The 21,631-nt window shown below is 44.9% G+C and overlaps 1 protein-coding gene across 1 annotated transcript in view; it reads left to right on the top strand.

Annotated features, from left to right (window-relative positions):
- LOC135196176 (succinate dehydrogenase [ubiquinone] cytochrome b small subunit, mitochondrial-like) overlaps positions 1-21,631 on the top strand; it is a 91,758-nt gene that overhangs the window by 28,135 nt on the left and 41,992 nt on the right. Inside the window, exon 2 of the mRNA XM_064222760.1 lies at positions 11,728-11,840. Within this exon, the coding sequence (XP_064078830.1) occupies positions 11,728-11,840 (113 nt within the window). The remainder of the gene's footprint in view (positions 1-11,727; positions 11,841-21,631) is intronic.

The following is a 21,631-nucleotide window of genomic DNA, read 5'->3' as shown; positions in this document are numbered from 1 at the left end:
AGTCTAAGGACCCGGAATTTCTTAAAAACCCAGAAATTCTCCATAGCGTCCTGTCTTGCATGGACAAGGCGGTACAAGACGGTTCGGGAGAAGTTGCTTCCCTATTTGGTGCTGGTCTTCTAAAGAAGAGATCAGTTTATGGATCCCTTTTATCCAAAGCTGTTTCTCCGAGCCAGAGGACAGCGTTATTGTCAGATGTCAGATCATCTGTTTCCCTCTCAGTTAGTGAAAGATATATCTCGCTCGCTAACTGAGAAGGCGACACAAGACCTCCTTGTCCAAACATCTAAGAAGAGTTGTCCTGTAGTTTCGACGAATAAAAAGGACTCTCGTCCTCCTCAGCAGCCCTTTCGTGGAGGTGCAACGGCTCGTCCCCCTTCCAGGAAGAAGAGCTCTGATAAGAGAGGAAGGTCTTCCTTCAGACCATTCAAGAAAGGATAGTGACTTGATGATCCTCCAAGCACCAGTAGGCGCCAGACTCCTGAACTTTGAAAAAGGAGCCTGGGGCAAAAAGGGGAGCCGACCCTTGGTCAGTTTCAGTCCTAAAGAAAGGATAACGTAACCCCTTCGAGGAGTCTCCTAACCTACTCCTCGGGAACTGTCAGCGAGGTACAGAGACCCTGTAATGAGAAATACTCCTTCAAATGGTAGAGCAAATGTGGGAAAAGGAGGCCATCAAACTTGTGCAGGATCCACACTCCCCGGGATTTTACAATCGCCTATTTCTAGTACCAAAGGCATCGGGGGGTGGAGACCAGTACTGGACGTAAGCGCTCTGAACCGCTTTGTTCAGAAAAAGAAGTTCCGTATGGAAACGTCCGCCTCAGTAATGTCAGCACTTCGTCCAAGAGATTGGATGGTCTCTCTCGACTTGCAAGATGCCTTTTCATACATTCAACTTACCTGTCAGATATATACATAGCTATCGACTCCGTCGTCCCCCGACAGAAATTCGAATTTCGCGGCACACGCTACAGGTAGGGTCAGGTGATCTACCTGCCTGCCGCTGGGAGGCAGGACTAGAACTATTCCCGTTTTTCTAATCAGATTCTCTCTGTCGCTGGGAAGGTAAACATATGTTTGCTTTCCCTCCTGATTTGATTTTCGTGTTTCTCGCCATCGATCTTCTGGGCCGACTTTTACAGGGAAGTACTGGATCGGTGGTTTGGCATACGTTTTTAATAACTTTTTAATAACATTCAACGGCGTAGGTTAAATGAAAATGCAAGATAATCTCGTCTGGCTATCGGAACCTCAGAAGAGACGGAGAAAGGTTGCGGTAGAGGCATTGCCCTATCCGGGTTCGTCCCCCCGTACAGTTGGACGGGGGGGGGGGCTCTATCCCATGGGGGTTTGAAATAGTTATTTCAATAATTCCTCATCGTACATGTATATGAAAAATATATCTATTCTGAGAAGATCGAATTAGATATTAAAGGATATTTGTTAATCGAATGAATTATATGGATCTCGTTTAGTGATTACACACATATATATAATTTTTAAGCTTCTAGCTCCTTGGGCATGAAGCTCCGGTAACGAGGCTCAATGCGCCTAAAGCGTCTGAAACAAGGCGCAAAGCGTCTGAAACGAGGCGCAAAGCGTCTGAAACGAGGCGCAAAGCGCCTGAAGCACGATGAACCAGGATCTTCATCGGAAATGGAAGTCCTTCTCATTCAGAAGAAAGGGAGGGCTATGTCGAAAATGGAAGTATTGTCGAATTCTAAGCAAGAACAAATATACAAGAGATCGGAACCTTCCGCACACAAAACCTTCCGCACAAGCGGAACCTTCCAGAAGGCGGAAGATTCCAGATTCAAATAACCTTCCAGACGTACAGAACTTTCCAGGCGAGGATCGCCTTTCAGATGCTCGGAACTTTCCAACAAGAAAACGTTCCAAGGGCGATACGTCTTCTAGGATCCAGGAGTATTCTGATCACGATACTCCTCCCAGGCGCCAGGAGTATTCGGAACGCGATACTCCTGCCAAGCACCAGGAGTATTCCGACGAGCACGATACTCCTCCCAGGCGCCAGGAGTATTCGGAACGTGATACTCCTACCAGGCGCCAGGAGTATTCTAGGCAAGATACTCCTGCTTAGCGCCAGACACTTTCTCCTACAAGAAGAGCCTGACAACCGCCGAGAGTCCTCCAGACGAAGGGTGAAAGACATTCAAGGCTTTTCCTGATAGGGACGGGAGTTGTCGCGCAGGCGGCCGTTGCCCTTGTCAGGATCGTCTTATTGCAATAAAGGCTAGAGCAAGTTCGGTTTTTTCCAGGCAGGGACTCAAGATGTAGCACAGGCTGCCGTAGCCCTTGTCAGGATTAGAGTCGATACTGCGAATAGCCCTTCACCTTTCGAAAGGAAGCGCTCTCCTTCGGTTGCTCAATCTTGCCCCAAATTGAGGAATGGAAGATAGAGCAGAATTGTGAGAATTAGTTCAGTATTAGTAAGAGGATATTAAAATCATCCTCCAAATTCCAAAATAGATTGCAACCAACCATTTACAGAAGAGGGCAATCGTTTGGAAGTTGAACAAGATTCGTACGAGCTCATCATTCATTGATTAGAGGCTCTTCCAGATAAGAAAGGCGTAAAATACGGACTTATCTCCAAGATATAAAAGCTGGAGAGATTCTCTTCGATCCTCGGTTGTCATTTGCAATATCTTTCGACTAACTACTCATTCGGGATTATTGACGAAATGAACGAAGAGAGTAAGATTTCTATTCTTTCTCTGCATGTCAGAAAGGAAAGAGTGTCGTAGAAGGCTTGCTGTATATGACTACTGAATGACAAGTCATATACGCATACCCATAGTTGCCTTTCTGGTTCGCTACGGAATTGTCTATATCCTTAAAGGATTTTACTAGTAAAGACTTCGCTTAAAAGGTTTATTACGACAATACCTATTCAGCCTCGGTATTTAACAAAGGTTGTTTGCCTAAAATTTGCATTATTGAGATTTTGCTTTTCTTAGACTCGAGAATAATTTTTATTATATCCATTCATTGAAAGGAGTAACTGGCAACTCAGAATGAAGGCAGCCAGGCAGTGAACGACACGGCTGTAATTGTGAGCCAATCTAGTACCATCCGGTTCTCGGTCGTGAACGGTTGGTTACATCTTTCTCTCCTAAAGGATCGAATGCTTCACCGTATATTTCCCCATAAAATCAGGGACTTAACCACGAATTGAGGGAATTTTTTTTAGGCAAACATGAATAACATCGTATTCGTTTTGCTAAGGATATCTCTCTGCCTCGGCGAGGAAAGAATGTAGTAGAAAATTCACCTTAAGATAACGATACGCTTAAGCCTTATGCACACACCGTGGTTAATTACAGCTTCTCCTACTATCCTTACAAGAGTTTCCTAGATGAATGCTGTTACCACAATGTGATAGGATTATAAAGAATTTTAATTCGGCAGAGCACGATTTAACATTCATTGGAAAGAGTTGTCAGACCCTGCGGAAAATATCCACAGATATCTTCGCAAGGCAGAAGATGAACGACCTTCTTATAGATTGCTTCCTTTTCCTCGAAACAAGAGAGGTAGCAAGATACGCCATCTTTAAATTTTAAGAGGGGAATAAACTTTAGTTTTTTTCCCCTAGTTGTATATATTCTTAACACATATTAAAAATAAATGGGCATCTAAGGAGAAGATGAATGCATCATTTTGGCAATAAAAAAGGTTGGATTCACAGAAGTCACGTTCTTCTTTCAGCATGTGTCGGAAGGTTTTTCTAAGAGATTTGATCGGAATCTATTATAAATATTGGACCTGAAAAACCTATTCACTCTGAGTCTGTCTGCGTGCAGACTGACCAGAAGTAAATATGAATGAGAGGATTTTTCAAGGGAAGCTTGATAATTCCTTTAAATATGTGAAAGACATAGAGTTGCTGCAGATCGTGCTAGATAGAAACGGGGAAACTGTCCTCTCCGATACCTCTGTGACTACATAAGGATTTCTTCCCTTTCTTTGAGAGAAGAATCACCTTGGTAATTTATGCTATCAATGAACACTGAAAAGATATATTCTGTCTAGACAAAGAATATTAGAGATAGTAGAGAATTAAGATCTTCGGGATCTTATACAATACCTCTATACGATAAGATTAAGAGATCTTATACTTAGAATGGGATCCTAATTTGGGCCTCAGATTCCGTGGTCCGACAAGATGGAACTGCTCCTAATCAAATGTTTCTCTTGGTCCTGAACGATCAGAGACAAGTGAAATTTTGGGCTTTAGAATCTGGAATCAAATTCTATGACGACTCGGCAATGGGTTCTGGCCAGCATAGTAGGTTTGGCAAGAGAACTAAAGCCTTTTATTCCTGGATCAACGCTGTTAGATAGAGGTTTCGTTGTCCGGGTAATAGTAGTGACATTGTCATCTACAGAAGAAGAAAAGGTTTAAACGTTTACTGACAGAGTCTTTGGAACGCGAGAAGGGCTCAAACTACTTCCCAAAAGGTTCAGAGAGATACATTCAAGAGCTAGAAATCAACCAATTTCAGCTCAGAATCTCTTTAAAGTCCAAGCTCCTTCCCTTCCTTCGGGCAAGGATAGGGAAGCTTCTGCAACGAGAAAACTCATCAACATGTAGGAGGAGAAACTCGTTAGCAACGGAAGTATGCAATAATGATCCTCCTCGGAGGAAGACTTGTCTCTTGAATTTTGAGATTTCCTATTGTCTACGGGATGGAGCGGACTAAATTGTGATGAATGTGCAGGAGCAATTAGCGTCTTTGGTAGGAGTACTTTCTAAAGATCATACTCGTAAAAAGGATGATAGACTTCTGATTAAGAGATCCAAATACCGATCTCCTGTCGGGCGCGACGAACCCTACAGGGGAGTTGTCGCACAAAGCGGCCATCTCTGGGGGGAGAGCGATGCGTTAGGCAGGCGAGACGTGGGAAAGGAAGTAACTCCTGCCAAGCGTCTGGCGCCAACTAGGAGCCAGGCCCCAAGTAGGCGCAAAGAGCCTGACTTTACTATAGATCGTTCTAGGCCAAGATCTTCATCCAAGCAACAAGAGCCAACTGGAGAAGAGAGAAACGTCCTGATAGGAGGTTATAGCGCCCGCTAAGCGCAATATACTTGCCATCGAAAGGCCATTCCATGAGCGATACTCCGACCAAGTCCACAGGAGTATTCGGAACTAGATGCGCCTTCCATAGGTCAGGAGTATTCGGGAAGAGATACTCCTGCCAGGCGCTTGAGTACTCTGACCTCGATACTCCTCCCAGGAGCCAGGAGTATTCTAGACTTTTACCTCCTACCAGGCGCCAGGAGTATTCGAAGGGCGATGTGCCTACCAAGCGCCAGGAGTATTCTGAGCTTAATACTCCTAACAGACGCCAGGAGTAGTGGCGGAACGCGATACTCCTGTCAAGCACCAGGAGTATTCCGATGAGCACGATACTCCTCCCAGGCGCCAGGAGTATTCGGAACGTGATACTCCTACCAGGCCTACCGGCGCCAGTGTCCTTCCAGATCACGAGGTGCTCCTCCTAGGAAAGCGATATTCTTACTGCCAGGCGCCAGGAGTATTGGGCGAGAGCACGATACTCCTCCCAGGCAAAGAGTATTCGGAGGAGCGATACCTTGCAGGAGGATATTCAGAGGACGAGGAGTATCCGATCGCATACTCCTCCCAGGCGCCAGGAGTATTCGGACGCATACTCCCTGCCAGGCAGGAGTATTCTGAGCTTAATACTCCTAACAGGCGCCAGGTATTCAAGCGCCGATACGGCCTGGCCAGGCGCCAGGAGTATCGGAGGAGCGGATACCTCACTGCCCAGGCGCCAGTATTCAGAGTTCGATACCCTAACGGCGCCGGAGTATTCGAAGCGCGATACTCCTGCCAGGCGCCAGGAGTATTGGAGGCCGCTTACTCCTGGCAGGCCGCCAAGGAGTATTCAGGAGGACGGGGAGGTATTCCGATCCGATACTCCTCCCAGCGCCAGGAGATTCGGAGCGCGATCTCCTGCCAGGGCCAGGAGTATTCGAGCTTAATACTCCTAACAGGCGCCAGGAGTATTTCGAGCGCGATACTCCTGCCAGGTGCCAGAGTATTCGAAGCGCGATACTCCTGCCAAGCGCCAGGAGTATTCGAAGCGCGATACTCCTGCCAGGCGCCAGGAGTATTCGAAGCGCGATACTCCTGCCAGGCGCCAGGAGTATGCTGACTTAATACTAACAGGCGCCAGGAGTATTTGGAGCAAGATGCGCCTTCCAGACGGCAGGAGTATTCGAAGAGTTTTACGACTGTCAGGCGCCAGGAGTATTCTAAACAGGATACTCCTCGCGCCAGCCAGGCGCAAGCCAGGCGTTAGGCTTCATCCAGATGAGATCCAGTTCAAAGAAAGTCCTAGTCTTCTTTGAAACAATGGTGATCTCTAAAGCATTTCATAAGTGACTTGATGATACCTTCAAACAGCTGAGAATTTAAAAAGCTCTAAAGTGCGAGCTTTTGCAAATTCTTGTTCTTTTCGTAACAATATGTCAGAAAGACATATTAGCTTTAACATATAGGAGATGCAATTATGGGTTGACTACCTACGTTACACGAAGGACTTCAAAGTTAACCTACGAGAGATTCTTCTCTCTTGGTTTATACGTATCAGCGGATACGTTGCTGGCATAAGGAGCCGACCACTGATCCGTTAATAATGATTGAATTTAATTTATTTTAACTCAATGATTTTTATTGGAGGTTTGAAAGGAGTTTGGGGGGATAACTCTCTTTCAATTTAGCGCGAACCCTCATGTTAGGAACAGGTGATCGGGATCGGTGTTGCGCTCCTTAAATAAGTGCGTGTTGTCATATAAGCGGATGTGCTCCCATTGACAAACGCCAGTTAGGATTCTGCGAGTAAGTGGAAGAGACCCCATCGACAGATCCACAAGAACTCTGGCCACAGATCACTATCTCGCTAAGGCTCTTGAGATGAAGCAGGCACTCCTATGCCAAATAGCTAGGAATGTCAAATTCCTTTCGTCTAGAACAAACAGCAGGAAACTAAGGCTCTATAAATACCTACAACATATGTTGTTTACCTGTCTAGTCAGTAACTAGCTGTCTCTTGCCCTCCACCAAAGGGTGTCAATCAGCTATGTATATATCTGACAGGTAAGTTGAATGTATGAAAATGATATTGTTATGATACAATAAAAGTTTCATACATACTGAACTGGCAAGATATATACAATTAAAAGACCCACCAGCTCCCGCAGGAGACAGGTGAAGAGAGTCTGATTAGAAAACGGGAATAGTTCCTAGTGCCTGCCTCCCAGCGGCAGGCAGGTAGATCACCTGACCTACCTGTAGCGTGTGCCGCGAATTCGAATTTCTGTCGGGGACGACGGAGTCGATAGCTATGTATATATCTGCCAGGTAAGTATGTATGAAACTTTATTGTATCATAACAATATCATATTTCCACGTTCCCATTCACCACTTGTCAAAGAAATATCTTCGATTTATGATAGGAGGCAAGATTTTTCAGTTCAGGGCTCTGTGTTTCGGCCTGTCTACAGCTCCACAGGTCTTCACCAACCTGATGGCGAATGTAGCGAGATGGCTTCACCTAGAGGGAATAAACATCTCCCTCTACTTAGACGACTGGCTGATCAGGGCCAAGTCGGAGATTCAGTGCTTGGAGGACCTATTGATAACAAGAAAGATGATAGAATCGCTGGGATTACTCGTGAACCTCGAGAAGTCGCAAACTGATCCCCAGCCAGAACTTGGTCTATCTGGGGATTCAGATGGATTCTCGGGGTTTTCGGGTATTTCGTTCGCGAGAGAGAATCACTCGAGGTTTGTCAAGAATCTCGAGCTTCTTAGAGAGAGAGAGCAGTTCAGCGAGGGATTATCTGAGCCTTTTAGGGACTCTGTCCTCGCTAGAAAAGTTCTTCTCTCTGGGGAGGCTTCACCTTCGCCCTCTTCAGTTTTTCCTGAAAGAGGTGTGGAGTTGGAAGACGGGACAACTCTCAGACACTTTCCCGATTCCACAAGAGATAAAAAATCACTTAAAGTGGTGGATCCTTCCTCTTCAGAAGAACGAAGGCGTGTCACTTGCCCTGCAGAACCCAAGCCAAGTGTTATTTTCCGACGCTTCGGATGTCAGGATGGGATGGGAGCGACGCTAGGAGTAAGGGAGGTGTCAGGCACCTGGACAATGGAACAGGTGTCCGGGCACATCAATTGCAAAGAGCTAGTAGCCATACACCTAGCCTTAAGATTCTTCGAGGAGATAGTCAGAGGCGGGGTGGTTCAGATAAACTCGGACAACACCACGGCTCTGGCTTACGTACGCTAGCCAGGAGGGACGCATTCATTCTCCCTCTATCAGTTAACAAAAGACCTGTTAACCTGGACAGAGGAAAGAGGCATAACTCTCCTCACAAGATTTGTGCAAGGGATAAAAAATGTGAGAGCGGACAGACTAAGCAGGAGGAATCAGGTCCTTCCCACAGAGTGGACTCTACACAGAAGTGTGCCGAAGTCTGTGGTCCCTGTGGGGGAGGCCTCACATACGACCTGTTTGCCACGTTCCTCTCCAAAAGAGTAGAGATCTTTTGCTCTCTAGTGGAAGATCCAAGAGCCTTTGCAATAGACGCGTTTCTCCTGGATTGGTCGGGCCTAGACGCCTACGCCTTTCCCCCGTTCAAGATCCTGGGGGAAGTACTCAGGAAATTCGTAGCTTCAAAGGGCACGAAGTTGACCCTAATAGCCCCATTTTGGCCAGCCCAAGAATGGTTCACGGAGGTACTGGAGCGGATAGTGGACTTCCCCAGATCTCTACCAAGCAGAGCAGATCTACTCAGACAACCCCACTTCGAGAGGTTTCATCACAACCTCCCCGGTCTTGCTCTGACTGCCTTACGACTATCGAAAGACTTGTCAGAGCGAGGGGTTTTTCTCGCAAGGCTGCAGGCGCTATCGCTCGAGCCCGCAGATCTTCAAACGAGAAGAGCTACCCCCCTACCAAATCGAAGTGGGAAGTCTTTAGGAGGTGGTGTAAGAGTAAGAAGCTGTCCTCCTCCAGTACCTCTATAGTTAACATTGCCGATTTCCTCCTTTTTCTGAGAGAGGAATTGCACCTTTCCGTGTCGACAATCAAAGGATACAGAAGCATGCTGTCTTCAGTATTCAGGAATCGAGGGCTAGAGATTGCAGAGAACAAGGATCTACATGATTTGATTCGGTCCTTTGAAACTTCAAAATCAGCATCTCCTAGTACACCTAGTTGGAATCTGGACGTGGTCCTGAAATTCCTTACCTCAGATAAATTCGAGCCTCTACATCTGGCTTCCTTCCGCGATGTCACTAGGAAATGCTTATTCCTGGTGTCTCTCGCGACGGCCAATAGGCGAGCGAATTGCACGCTGGACTCCACAGTGGGATTCAAAGGAGATGCGGCTATCTGTTCGTTCCAGACATTGTTTCTGGCGAAAAACGAGAACCCATCTAAACCTTGGCCCAGAAGCTTGGAGGTAAAAGGCCTATCTAACCTCGTAGGCAGAGAGACAGAGAGGTCTCTCTGTCCAGTTAGAGCTCTTAAATTTTATTTAGAGAGAAAGAATCATATGGGAGGAGGATGTCAACAAGGTCTTTGGTGTGCTGTGAAGAACCCCAAAAGACTCATGTCTAAAAACTCCTTGGCCTTCTTTTGTTGGAGAAAGCCGTGATTTTCACTTGGATGCCCACAACAAGAACTGCTCGGATGAATCCTTCAGTCTTCTAAAGGTTAAGACTCATGAGGTGAGGCAGTAGCAACGTCCCTGGGCGTTTCAAAAGAATATGTCTCTCAGGATATCATTGAGACTACATATAGGAGGTGCAATTCAGGTGTTTGCGTCTCATTACCTGAAGGATGTGAAGTGATTTATGAGAAGTGCTTCTCTCTAGGTCCATTTGTATCAGCAGATACAGTTCTGGGTCTTGGAGCAAAGACTGATCCTTAAAAATATTTTTATCTTTAATGTACATAAACCCTCTTGTCAGATATGCTTGGTTTTCTATTAGCAAGCGTACTGATGTCGCACGGGCGGCTGGTGTCATTGCTAGTAGGGGATCAAGGGTATGTATGGCTAGTAGGGGGGTACAAAATTTTTTTTTTAATATTTTGTTATAAATGAACGTGTATTTATTGTTTGTTCGGAGTTTTTTGGTTGTTTGGTAAGGAGTTCGGGGAATAACTCCTTGTGCAATTCTTAGAACTACTAACATGGAATGTTTTAGGCGATCAGGTGATCGGATCGGTGTTATGCTCCTTGAACAAGGTGTATTGTCATGTTAGTGGAATAGCACCCAATGACAAAGGCCTTTAGGCTCTGCCGAGTAAGTGGATAAGACCCCATTGGCAGACCAACAAGAACTCTTAGCCATAGATCAATATCTCGCTGAGGCTCTTGAGGCGAAGCAGACTCCTAGGCAGTAGCCGCGAAGTCTTCAGCCTAATAAGGTAGGAACCAAGGTTTATTGATACCTACAACATATGTTGTTTACCTGTCTATTTCAGTAGTTAGCTGTCTCTTACCCACCACCAATGGGTGCTAATCAGCTAAGTATATATCTGGCAGGGAAGTTGAATGTATAAAAATGATATTTGTCATGATACAATAAGTTTTTTTATACATACTTACCTGACAGATATATACGATTAATGGCCCACCCAGCCTCCCCGCAGGAGACAGGTGGAAGAGAAGAATTCTGATTAGAAAACGGGAATGGTTCCTAGTCCTGCCACCCAGGGCAGGGCGGTAGATCACCTGACCTACCGGTAGCGTGTGCCGCGAAATTTGAATTTCTGTCGGGGACGACGGAGTCTATAGCTAAGTATATATCTGTCAGGTAAGTATGTATAAAACTTTATTGTATCATGACAATATCATTTTTATTATGAAAACTTCGATATTAGTTTTATTAGGAAAACTTCAATATTAGTTTTATTATGAAAACTTTAATATTAGTTTTATTATCAAAACTTCATGTCTAGCATAATTTCTTATATTTCATATAGAGTTTAGCATCAGATGGATGTGAGATCTATGCATAAAAGCATAATTTTTATATATTTAGCATAATTTCATATTGAGTTTAGCATCAAATGGGAAGTGAGAACTAAGTTAGCATAATATTATTATAATTTTGTCATCTCACTAGCATAATTTTGATAGATTTAGCATAATTTTTTAATATAAAGTTTAGCATCAATAGAGAAGTGAGATGTAAGTTAGCACAACATTAGCAAAATTTTTATGATAGATTTAGCACAAATTCACGTAGAGCTTAGCAACAAATGGGAAGTGAGATATAAGTTAGCATAAAATAGCAAAATTTTATCATCCCACTAGCTTCATTTTGATAGATGTGGCATATCAGCATAATTTCATATGCAGTTTAGCATCAAGTGAAATCTGGTAACACAAAATGCCACCAACAACACCGACTAGTGGTGGTTGAAGGAAACAGTGTTGTTTACAAACATCATATGGTCACTGTCAAATTCTGGAATTTTGTCCGAACTCTAATGCAAAGTTTACTCAAAATTTGGTGTCGAAACCCGATTATGTCTAGTTCTAATACAGTAGAGGTCCTGGGTTCTACTGTATTGAAAATGAAAAAACATTAATACAGTTTTTCTTGTTTTTCTGAAATTTTGTATATATAAATTGTGTATTTCATTTCCATCTTTCAGGCACTGTCAACAGTAGCTATGGAGTGCTACGAATGAATGGCATACACAGATTCCCTCCTAGGTTTGTTCTTCCTGCTACTAAGCTGGCATCACGTGCGCTAATACCTTGTCAGGTAAGACCCCTTTTTTTGGGGGGGGGGGGGGGAGTTGGTTAGCAGTGATCTAGTTTTACATGTATATCTTCAAGTTTAAACTGCAGGCAGTCCCCAGTTATCGGCGGGGTACTGATAAGCAAGATGCCATTAACCGAAACTCGGCTATTTACCAAGTTTCTGTTACTAGCTCCTCTGTTAGGTTAAGTATATCTTAGTTTTACCAGACCACTGAGCTGATTAACCCTCTTACGCCGAAGCCCTAAAAATCAAAACCTCTCCCGTATGCTGGCGCCGGTTTGGAGTGAGCGCGGAAGCGGAAAAAATAATTTTTTCAAAAAATCACAGCGCGCTTAGTTTTAAAGATTAAGAGTTCATTTTTGGCTCATTTTTTTGTCATTGCCTGAAGTTTAGTATGCAATCATCAGAAATGAAAAATAATATCATTATCATATATAAATAATGCGATATATGGTAGCGAAAAAAAAAATTCATAGATAATTGTATTCAAATCACGCTGTGCAAAAAACGGTCAAAGCTAACGAGTTACTTTTTTTTTCGTTGTATTGTACACTAAATTGCAATCATTTTGATATATAATACATAGTAAAACAATAAAAGCAACACCGGAAAAATATTATCACAAAATGATGTACGAATTCGTAACGCGCGGCCGTAAAAAAATGTTATTTTCAAAAATTCACCGTAATTCTAAATATTGTTCTAGGGACTTAAAATTTGTTTCAAAATTAAGACAAATGATTGAATATTATGATACTGTAAGAGTTTTAGATTAGAATTGCAGATTTCGACCATTTCGGACGAGTTAAATTTGACAATGTCGAAATTTTTATATTATATTTTTTTATATGCACATATTTCGAAGATGGAAAAACCTACAACCTTCACTTATTTTTTATTGTATTCTTCATGAATTTGTGCACATTTTGATATATGAATCTCTATAAAAAGGCTAATATGAAAAGGAGCAAATATTAGGATAATGCGATGTACGTATTTCGGAGACTTGCGGCCGCGAATCGGCGCGCGGAGTGAAGGTAAATATATTTTTCAAAAATTCACCATAAATCACAATACTGTTTTAGAGACCTCAAATTTGTTTCAAAATGAAGAAAAATGACGGAATATTACTAGGCCGTAAGAGTTTTAGCTTACAATTGCGTTTTTCAACTATTTCTGTAGAGTCAAATTTGACCGAACATGGTTTTTTTCTATTTATCGTGATTTATATGCAAATATTTCGAAAAAAGAGAAAAGCTACAACCTTCAATCATTTTTAGTTGTATTCTACATGAAATTGCGCACGTTTTCTTATATAAAACTTTATGTAACAGCTAATTTTAAATGGTGCAAACATTTCGACAATCGCACAAAAAAATTCTGATTTTTTCGGAAGAGTTACCGCGTGAATGTAAGGAAGATTTTTTTTTTCATAAATTCACCATAAATCAAAATATTGTGCTAGAGACTTCCAAGTCTTTGCAAAATGAAGGTAAATGATTGAATATTACTAGAATATAAGAGTTTTAGCTTACAATTGCGTTTTTCGACCATTTCGGTAGAGTCAAAGTTGACCGAAAGTTGAAATTTTTGCACTTATCGTTATTTATATGAAAATATTTCGAAACTGATAAAAGCTACAACCATGGGTTGTTTATTGTTGTATTGTGCATGAAATTGCGCACATTTCCATATATAAAAAGTTATGTAACGGCAAATTTAAAAGGGTGCAAACATTAGGACAATCGCACGAAAAAATTTATCGGAAGAGTTATCGCACGAACATAAGGAAAAAGTTTTTTCATAAATTCACCATAAATCAAAATATTGTGCTAGAGACGTCCAATTTGTTGCAAAATGAAGGCAAATTATTGAATATTACTATAATATAAGAATTTTAGCTTACAATTGCGTTTCTCGACCATTTCGGTAGAGTGAAAGTTGACCGAAGGTTGAAATTTTTGCACTTATCGTTATATATATGAAAATATTTCAAAACTGATAAAAGCTACAATCATGAGTATTTTTTTGTTGTATTTTACATGAAATTGCGCACATTTTCATATATAATACTTCATGTAAAGGATAATTTAAAATGGTGCAAAAATTATGTCAAAGTGACGAAATAATTTCAGAGATGTGTCACTGATACTTTTTAGTGCGATAAGAAAGAAATTCGCGCTTGCGCGCCTGCGTAACGATTGTAAACAAAACAACGCCTTGATCCGTGAACTCCCAGCATCCCCCAAGGCGCGTGACTCAAAAGTTTTCGGCTGGTAGGCCTATAAGTATTTTTCCGCGAATTTTTAAAAAAACTTTTTGAGCCGACGTATGATACGTCCAATCGGCATACGGGAGACATTTTGACTCGACGTTTAATACGTCCAATCGGCGTAAGAGGGTTAATAACAGCTCTCCTAGGGGTGGCCCGAAGGATTAGATATTTTTACGTGGCTAGGAACCAATTGGTCACCTAGCAACGGGACCTACAGCTTATTGTGGGATCCGAACCACACTATACGTATTGAGAAATTAATTTATATCACTGGAAGTAAATTCCTCTGATTCCGCGTTGGCCGAGCTGGGAATCGAACTTTGGACCACCGGATTGGCAGCCGAGTGCGAAAACCACTCGTCCAGTGAGAAACTTCCTCTGTTAGGTATGTTATGTTGTCATAACTCTATTATCCAAAACTTGGTCCTTATGGCGCCATAAATCGCCAATTTTACGGCACTAATCAAGTGCCATAAAACCGGATCGCCATTAACTAAGACCGCCGATAACTGGGCACTGCGTGTAATAAAAAAATGAATGGGTTTACTCATAGGTTTAAGTTATTTATGATGATAGTATTTTAAGTCTGAACATTTTAAAAAGTCTTTTTGATTAAGAATGGAAATTAAGTTTTGTTCATGAAACTTACTTGTCAGATATATATATAGCTGTATTTTTCTGAATCCGACAGAAATTTAAACACTTACGACACACGCAGTGGGAGTCAGGTGGTTAGTACCCATTCCCGCCGCTGGGAGGCGGGTATCAGGAATCATTCCCATTTTCTATTCATAATTTTTCTGTCGCCGGTGCTGAAAACACCTGTTTGCAGCACCTCCGTCCAGATTTTGGAAACTTACTAGCTACTTGAGTATCCCTTTTGGTTTTTCTTTGGTATCTGAATTGGATCGGTGGCTTGGCACACGTTGACTTTGGATTGATTTGAATTTGGTATTGATTTTTCTTTGATCAAGATGTCAGGGTCTAGTTCTGCTAGCGCTAGATTTTGTTCTATGTCCGAATGTAGAGGTAGGCTACTGAAAGCTTCAGTAGACCCACATTCTGTTTGTAAAGTTTGCAGGGGAATGAATGTACGTGGAAAGTAGTTGTAAGGAGTGTGAAAGATTAACAGAGTCGGAATGGAAGGCGTATGAAACCTATCTTAAGAAACTTGAGCGAGATAGGTTAAGGAGGTCTTCCATCCAGGCGAGTGTTTCAGGTAGGCAAGATTTTAATTATTCTTCCTGCTAACCCTCCTTCTGTAGATTATGCTCCTACCCCTGTAGTGTTGCCTCCGGCCCCTGAAACAGTGTCGGTAGAGGTAATACTTTATCGCTAATTCTTCTTGAATCGATTCGTAACTTAGAATCAAAAGTGTTAGCTCTGGAGAGCAAAAGTGAAGAGAAAGTGCAGTGAAAGTGCATTCCGCCTCTAGACCTAGACCTCTGCTTGACTCCCAGATTACGGGGAGAGAGCATGTCGAAAGTCGAAGGAGGGTATACGAGGAACCCCCAAACCGATCTGGCGTGCCTTCGGCAGCTTCTGACGAACTTACCCAAGCTGCCAAGGAGCGTGCGCGTGCACGTCTTCTCAAGGAGTGCTTTTCTTCTTTCTGAAGCTTCCTCCCCGCGCAAGGGGTGGAGCTCTCATACCGCATCACGTCCGCTGAAAAGGACGGCTCGCGTTCGGGACGCTTCACGTCCAAAGTTGTTCTCCGGAACTTTGCTCGTCGCCTGATAGTGCGTTTATTCTCCCTGCTAACCCTCCTTCTGTAGATTATGCTCCTACCCCTGTAGTGTTGCCTCCGGCCCCTGAAACAGTGTCGGTAGTAAGGTAATACTTTATCGCGTATTCTTGAATCGATTCGTAACTTAGAATCCAAAAGGTAGTTAGCTCTGGAGAGCAAAATAGCTGAAGAGAACGTGCAGTTGAAAAGTAGACATTCCGCCTCTAGACCATAGACCTCTGCTTGGAACTCCAAGATTACGGGGAGAGAGCATGTCGAAAGTCGAAGGAGGGTTACGAGGAACCCCACCGATCTGGCGTGCCTTCGGCAGCTTCTGACGAACTTACCCAGACTGCCAAGGGAGTTGCGCGTGCACGTCTTCTCAAGGAGTGCTTTTCTTCTTCTGAAGCTTCCTCCCCGCGCAAGGGGTGAGTCTCATACCGCATCACGTCCGCTGAAAAGGACGGCTCGCGTTCGGACGCTTCACGTCCAAGTTGTTCTCCGGAACTTTGCTCGTCGCCTGATAGTGCGTTTGCTGCTTTTCCTCCGCAGAAGAAGCGTAAGGATTATTCGGAGGCGAGTCTTTCCTAGATGTTTCTTGTCGAGCGCCGCAGTCGCTCTAAGGTGCGTGAAGTGGCGGTTCCTGGGAGTAGGAAGAAGGTGTCCCCTCGCCACTCGCCTGCTCACAGGATCAGCCCCTCCCCAGAAAAGGAGGCTTCACCTACAAGCAAGATTCTCCAGTCTCTTCAGCAGCAACTTCGAGATGTTTTTTCTTCTTGAGAGAGACTGTTCCACGTCGCCGTAAGAAGGATGACAATCTTCCTGTTGAAGAGGTCGAGGCGTTCTCCCTCTCCCTCTCCTCGCTCGTCTCTCTCTCCGTTTGAGTCTCCCTCTAGAGTTCATTCTGCTCCCCAGCAACTTTCTAGAGGAGGCGAGAAATTCCGTTTCTCGCTCTCGTGAAGCGGTTGTTTCCGCTGCTACGAAACTTGTTGATAAGAAGCGCGTTTCTTTAGATGCCGAGCGCGCTTCTGTGAAAGTCAAACGCGCTTTAGTGGACGCCGAGCGTGATTCGGTGCAAGGTTCGCGAGCGCCAGTGGACGCTCAGCGCGTTTTAGTGGACGCTCGGCGCGCACCAGTGGACGCTCAGCGCGCGCCAGTGGACGCCAGGTGTACACCTGTTGCGGTCGAGCGCGCTTCAGTCGGCGCCAGTAGATTGGCTTCGGACGCCAAGCGCGCGCCTACGGACGTCAGTTTTCCACTTCCGCAAGCGCAAGCGGAAGCGGGAAACTTCTTCCTGCTTTCGCCCCGCTCTTTCTCTTTTGAGAAAGCTCGTGACTCTTCTTTACTTCCTCCGACTTCTCCAGTGTCTGAAGAGGAAATTAGTGACGCTTTCGTCGAAGTGGACGAAGACAGCAGTTGGCTCCAGTTTCGACGGACTACAAGGTTTTGACTCGTTTGCTACAGTCAGTCTTTGCAAGACCACTTTCCAACCTGAAGCTCCACGTACTCCTCCCTCTCAGTTTTCGTCATCCAAAGCTACTAAGATCTCGGGCTTTGTGAAAATGAAGAAGTCGCTTTCTACGAAGCAAGCTTTTCGAAAGGTCCATGATTGGATGGAAAAGAGGAAAGCTTCAGGCAAGACTTCTTTCGCTTTACCACCTTCAAGACTTTGTGGCAAAGCTGGTATGTGGTATGAGACGGGAGAAAACGTCGGAGTTAAGCTTCCAGCCTCAGCTCAAGGAGACTTTGGTAGTATTGTGGATGCCGCCAGAAGATCTTTTCTGTCTTCCTCTAAGGTCTCTTGGACGCATAGTGAGTTAGACTTTCACCTTAAAGGCCTCTTCAGGACATTAGAGGTCTTTAATTTTCTTGACTGGTGCCTTGGAGTATTGGATGCCAGGTCCAGGAGTTCTGATTCCATCAGTCTGGGGGAGCTGTCCAGTGTATTGTCTTGCATGGACAAGGCCGTCAGGGATGGTTCTGAGGAATTGGCTGCTCATTTCAGCACGGGACTGCTTAAGAAAAGAGCACTTTTTTGCAATTTTACTGCAAAGTCGGTCTCACCAGCGCAAAAGCGGATCTTCTTTTCGCTCCTTTCTCAGAACATCTCTTCCCCCAGTCTATGGTAAAGGACATAGCTGCCAGTCTCCAGGAGAAAGCAACCCAAGACCTTCTGGCACAGTCTTCTAGGAAGGCCTACTACTACTTCGTCTTCTGGGTCCTCTGCTTTGAAGAAATCGAAGCCCTTTCGATCCGCTTCTTCCTCGAAGCCAGCCCCTCGAGGAAGAGGCTCTTTCAGAGGCAAGACTCCCGCTCCTTCCAAGAGCAAGAAGTGAGAGGGAAGTCCTTCAGCCACCGGTAGGAGCCAGGCTTCTACATTTCGCGAAAGCTTGGGAAGAGAGAGGTGCCGACGCTTGGTCTCTGGACATCGTCAAGAAGGGGTACAGAATTCCTTTCCTGATGTACCCCCGCTGTCTTCGACCCAAAAAGGATTTGTCTCCTTCGTATCAGGGAGAAAAGCAGAAAGTGCTTCACGATCTACTAGATCAAATGATCGAGAAGCAGGCAGTGGAACAGGTCTTCGGACCGGAGTCTCGGGGTTTACAACCGTCTTCTGTTTTTTTTGCCCCCTGTTTAGTGCCGAAGCAGTCAGGGGGGTGGCGCCCCGTTCTGGATGTCAGCAGTCTAAATCGCTTCGTTACCAAGCAGAAGTTCAAGATGGAGACACCTCAATCCGTGCTTGCAGCCTTAAGACCGGGGGATTGGATGGTCTCTTTAGACCTTCAGGACGCATACTTTCACGTCCCATCCATCCACCCCGATCAAGGAAATACCTGCGGTTTGTCCTGAAAGGGAAGATTTTCCATTCAGGGCATCTCTTCGGTCTCAGCACGGCGCCGATGGTGTTCACCGTTCTTATGAAGAACGTTGCGAGGTGGCTCCATCTTGCGGAAATAAGGATCTCTCTCTACCTAGACGACTGGCTTATTCGAGCCTCATCGCAAGACCGGTGTCTGAAGGACCTTCACACGACTCTGTCGTTAGCGAGGTCCCTGGGACTTCTGGTGAATCTCGAAAAGTCGCATCTGACTCCTCTCAATCCTTAGTCTATCTGGGGATTCAGATGGACTCAGTGGCTTTTCGGGCTTTTCCGTCCCAGGGGCGACAACGTCAATGCCTGGACAAAGTGTCGGCCTTTCTAGGGAAGGAAACATGCTCGGTGAGGGAATGGATGAGTCTGCTGGGGACCATTTCCTCACTGGAGAAGTTTGTTTCTCTGGGAAGGTTGCACTCCGACCACTTCAGTTCTTCCTCTCAAGCAATTGGTCACGCAAACAGGATCTAGAAGAGGTCTTGTTTTTGACGGAAGAAGTGAAAAAGCACCTCAAATGGTGGTTGGATCCAAAGAAAGCTTGCGGAAGGACTTTCGCTCAACGCTTCTTTTTTTTTTGAACCCGACCCTAGTTGTTCTCCGACGCGTCCTCCACGGGTTGGGGAGCAACACTGGGAGGGAGAGAAGTGTCAGGCACCTGGAGAGGGGAACAGGTGTCCTGGCACATCAATCTAAAAGAACTTTCAGCGGTTTACCTTGCTCTAAGGTTCTTCCAAGAGGAAGTCTCCAACAAAGTGGTTCAGATAAACTCGGACAACCACCACAGCCTTGGCATACCTCAGGAAACAGGGGGGAACTCACTCTCCTTCTCTGTTCGCCATCGTGAGGAATATCCTGATTTGGGCGAAGTCGCAAAACGTCACGATTCTGACAAGATTTGTGTCAGGCGTGGAAAACGTGCGAGCGGACCTTCTCAGTCGGCAAGGACAGCTTCTGCCGACGGAATGGACCCTTCATCAGGAAGTATGCCAGGCGCTATGGAAGCTGTGGGGACGTCCTCATGTGGAGTTTTCGCAACTTCCCGAACGAAGAGACTTCCGCTGTATTCTCCCCAGTTCTGGACCCGGGAGCAGTGGCAGTAGACGCCCTACTGTGGAATTGGTCGGGACTAGACATTTACGCTTTTCCCCCATTCAAAATCCTCGGGGAGTAATGAGGAAGTTCGCTGCATCAGAAGGAGCGAGAATGACCCTCATCGCCCCCTTCTGGCCAGCGGTCGACTGGTTCACGGAGGTGATGTCCTTCCTAGTAGACTTTCCAAGGACTCTGCCCCTAAGGAAAGATCTACTCAGACAGCCCCACTTCGAGAGGTACCACAAAAACCTCCCCGCTCTGAGTCTGACTGCGTTTCAGACTATCAAGAAGTTGGCCAGAGCGAGGGGTTTTTCAAGACCTGTGGCAACGGCGATTGCCACCGCAAGGAGGCCCTCCTCAATCGCAGTTTACCAATCAAAGTGGGCTGTCTTTAGAAGTTGGTGCAGAAGGAAGGGCATTTCCTCCACCTCAACCTCTGTGAGCCAGATAGCAGATTTCCTTCTTCACCTTAGGAAAGAAGCGAAACTAGCCGTTCCCACGATTAAAGGCTACAGAAGCGTGCTTTTTGTGGTCTTCAGACATAGAGGACTCGACTTAGCGAATGATAGAGACATTCATGATCTCATTAGATCATTTGAGACTGTGAAAGTTCTCCAACCTAAAGTACCATCGTGGAACTTAGACGTGGTACTGAAGTTTCTCATGTCGAGTCAATTTGAACCGCTCCATTTAGCCTCGCTTAGGAAATCTTACTAAGAAGACCATTTTCCTAACCGCTCTGGCGACGGCGAAGAGGGTTAGCGAAATTCAAGTCATAAGCAAGCATATTGGGTTCAAGATCATAGTGCAAGTTTGTCCTTAAGTCCTACGTTCTTAGCAAAGAACGAGAACCCTTCCAACCCTTGGCCGAGGGACGTTCGAGATCAAGGGTTGTCGAGCTAGTGGGACCTGAAGCTGAGAGAGTCCTGTGTCCTGTCAGGGCTCTCAAGTTTTATTTGCAGAGAACCAGACATGCAGAGGTTCTTCGGAGAACTTGTGGTGCTCTGTGAAAAAACCAGATCTTCCGATGTCGAAGAATGCACTGGCGTTCTTCTTAAGAAGTACGGTTAAGGAAGCCCATGAAAAGTGTAGTGAAAGTGACATGGAGCTTCTGAAAGTGAAAGCCCACGAGTTGAGGGCTATTGCTACTTCGGTGGCTTTTTCACAAAATATGGCAATCAAAGATATTTTGGGCGCCACTTATTGGCGAAGCAACAATTCGGTGTTCGCTTCACACTACCTGCGGGAGGTGAAAGCAACATACGAAAATTGTTACTCGCTCGGACCATACGTCGCTGCAGACACTGTTTTGGGGGCAGGAGGTAGCGCTCATCCTATCCTTTAATGGTTTAGGGGAGTTTTTAACTTGTGTTATGGTTGTGGGGTTGACCGCCTGCGGCGGATCTCCCTTCCATTAGCTTAGTCTGTGGGATACTTTTGGTAGGCTACGCCAGGTGGTTTGGTTTACTTCGTTGCCCTCATTGTATTGGTCAATGGTCTAGTCACGTCGTGGTCTCGCCCCTGTTGACAGATCATCTGGAGTGCACCAGCTTTATAGGTCTCTACCTTGCTGGCAACTCTAGTAGCACAAGCAGACTTATGCGGCAGTAACCACGAAGTCAGCTATGCTAACAGGTAAGGAATCAAGATATCAATTATCTGCATATATATGTTTCCTAAAATCTTCTATTCTGTCTACTCCCACCACCAAAGGTGGGATTCAGCTATATATATATCTGACAGGTAAGTTTCATGAACAAAATGATATTGTAATGATACAATTAAGTTTGTTCATACTTACCTGGCAGATATATAATCAAGTA

Source organism: Macrobrachium nipponense, chromosome 17 (assembly GCF_015104395.2).
Source record: "Macrobrachium nipponense isolate FS-2020 chromosome 17, ASM1510439v2, whole genome shotgun sequence".
In the NCBI taxonomy this organism is placed as follows: Eukaryota; Metazoa; Arthropoda; class Malacostraca; order Decapoda; family Palaemonidae; genus Macrobrachium; species Macrobrachium nipponense.
Note: the sequence above shows the minus strand (reverse complement) of the source record. Positions and strands in the feature narration are given on the sequence as shown.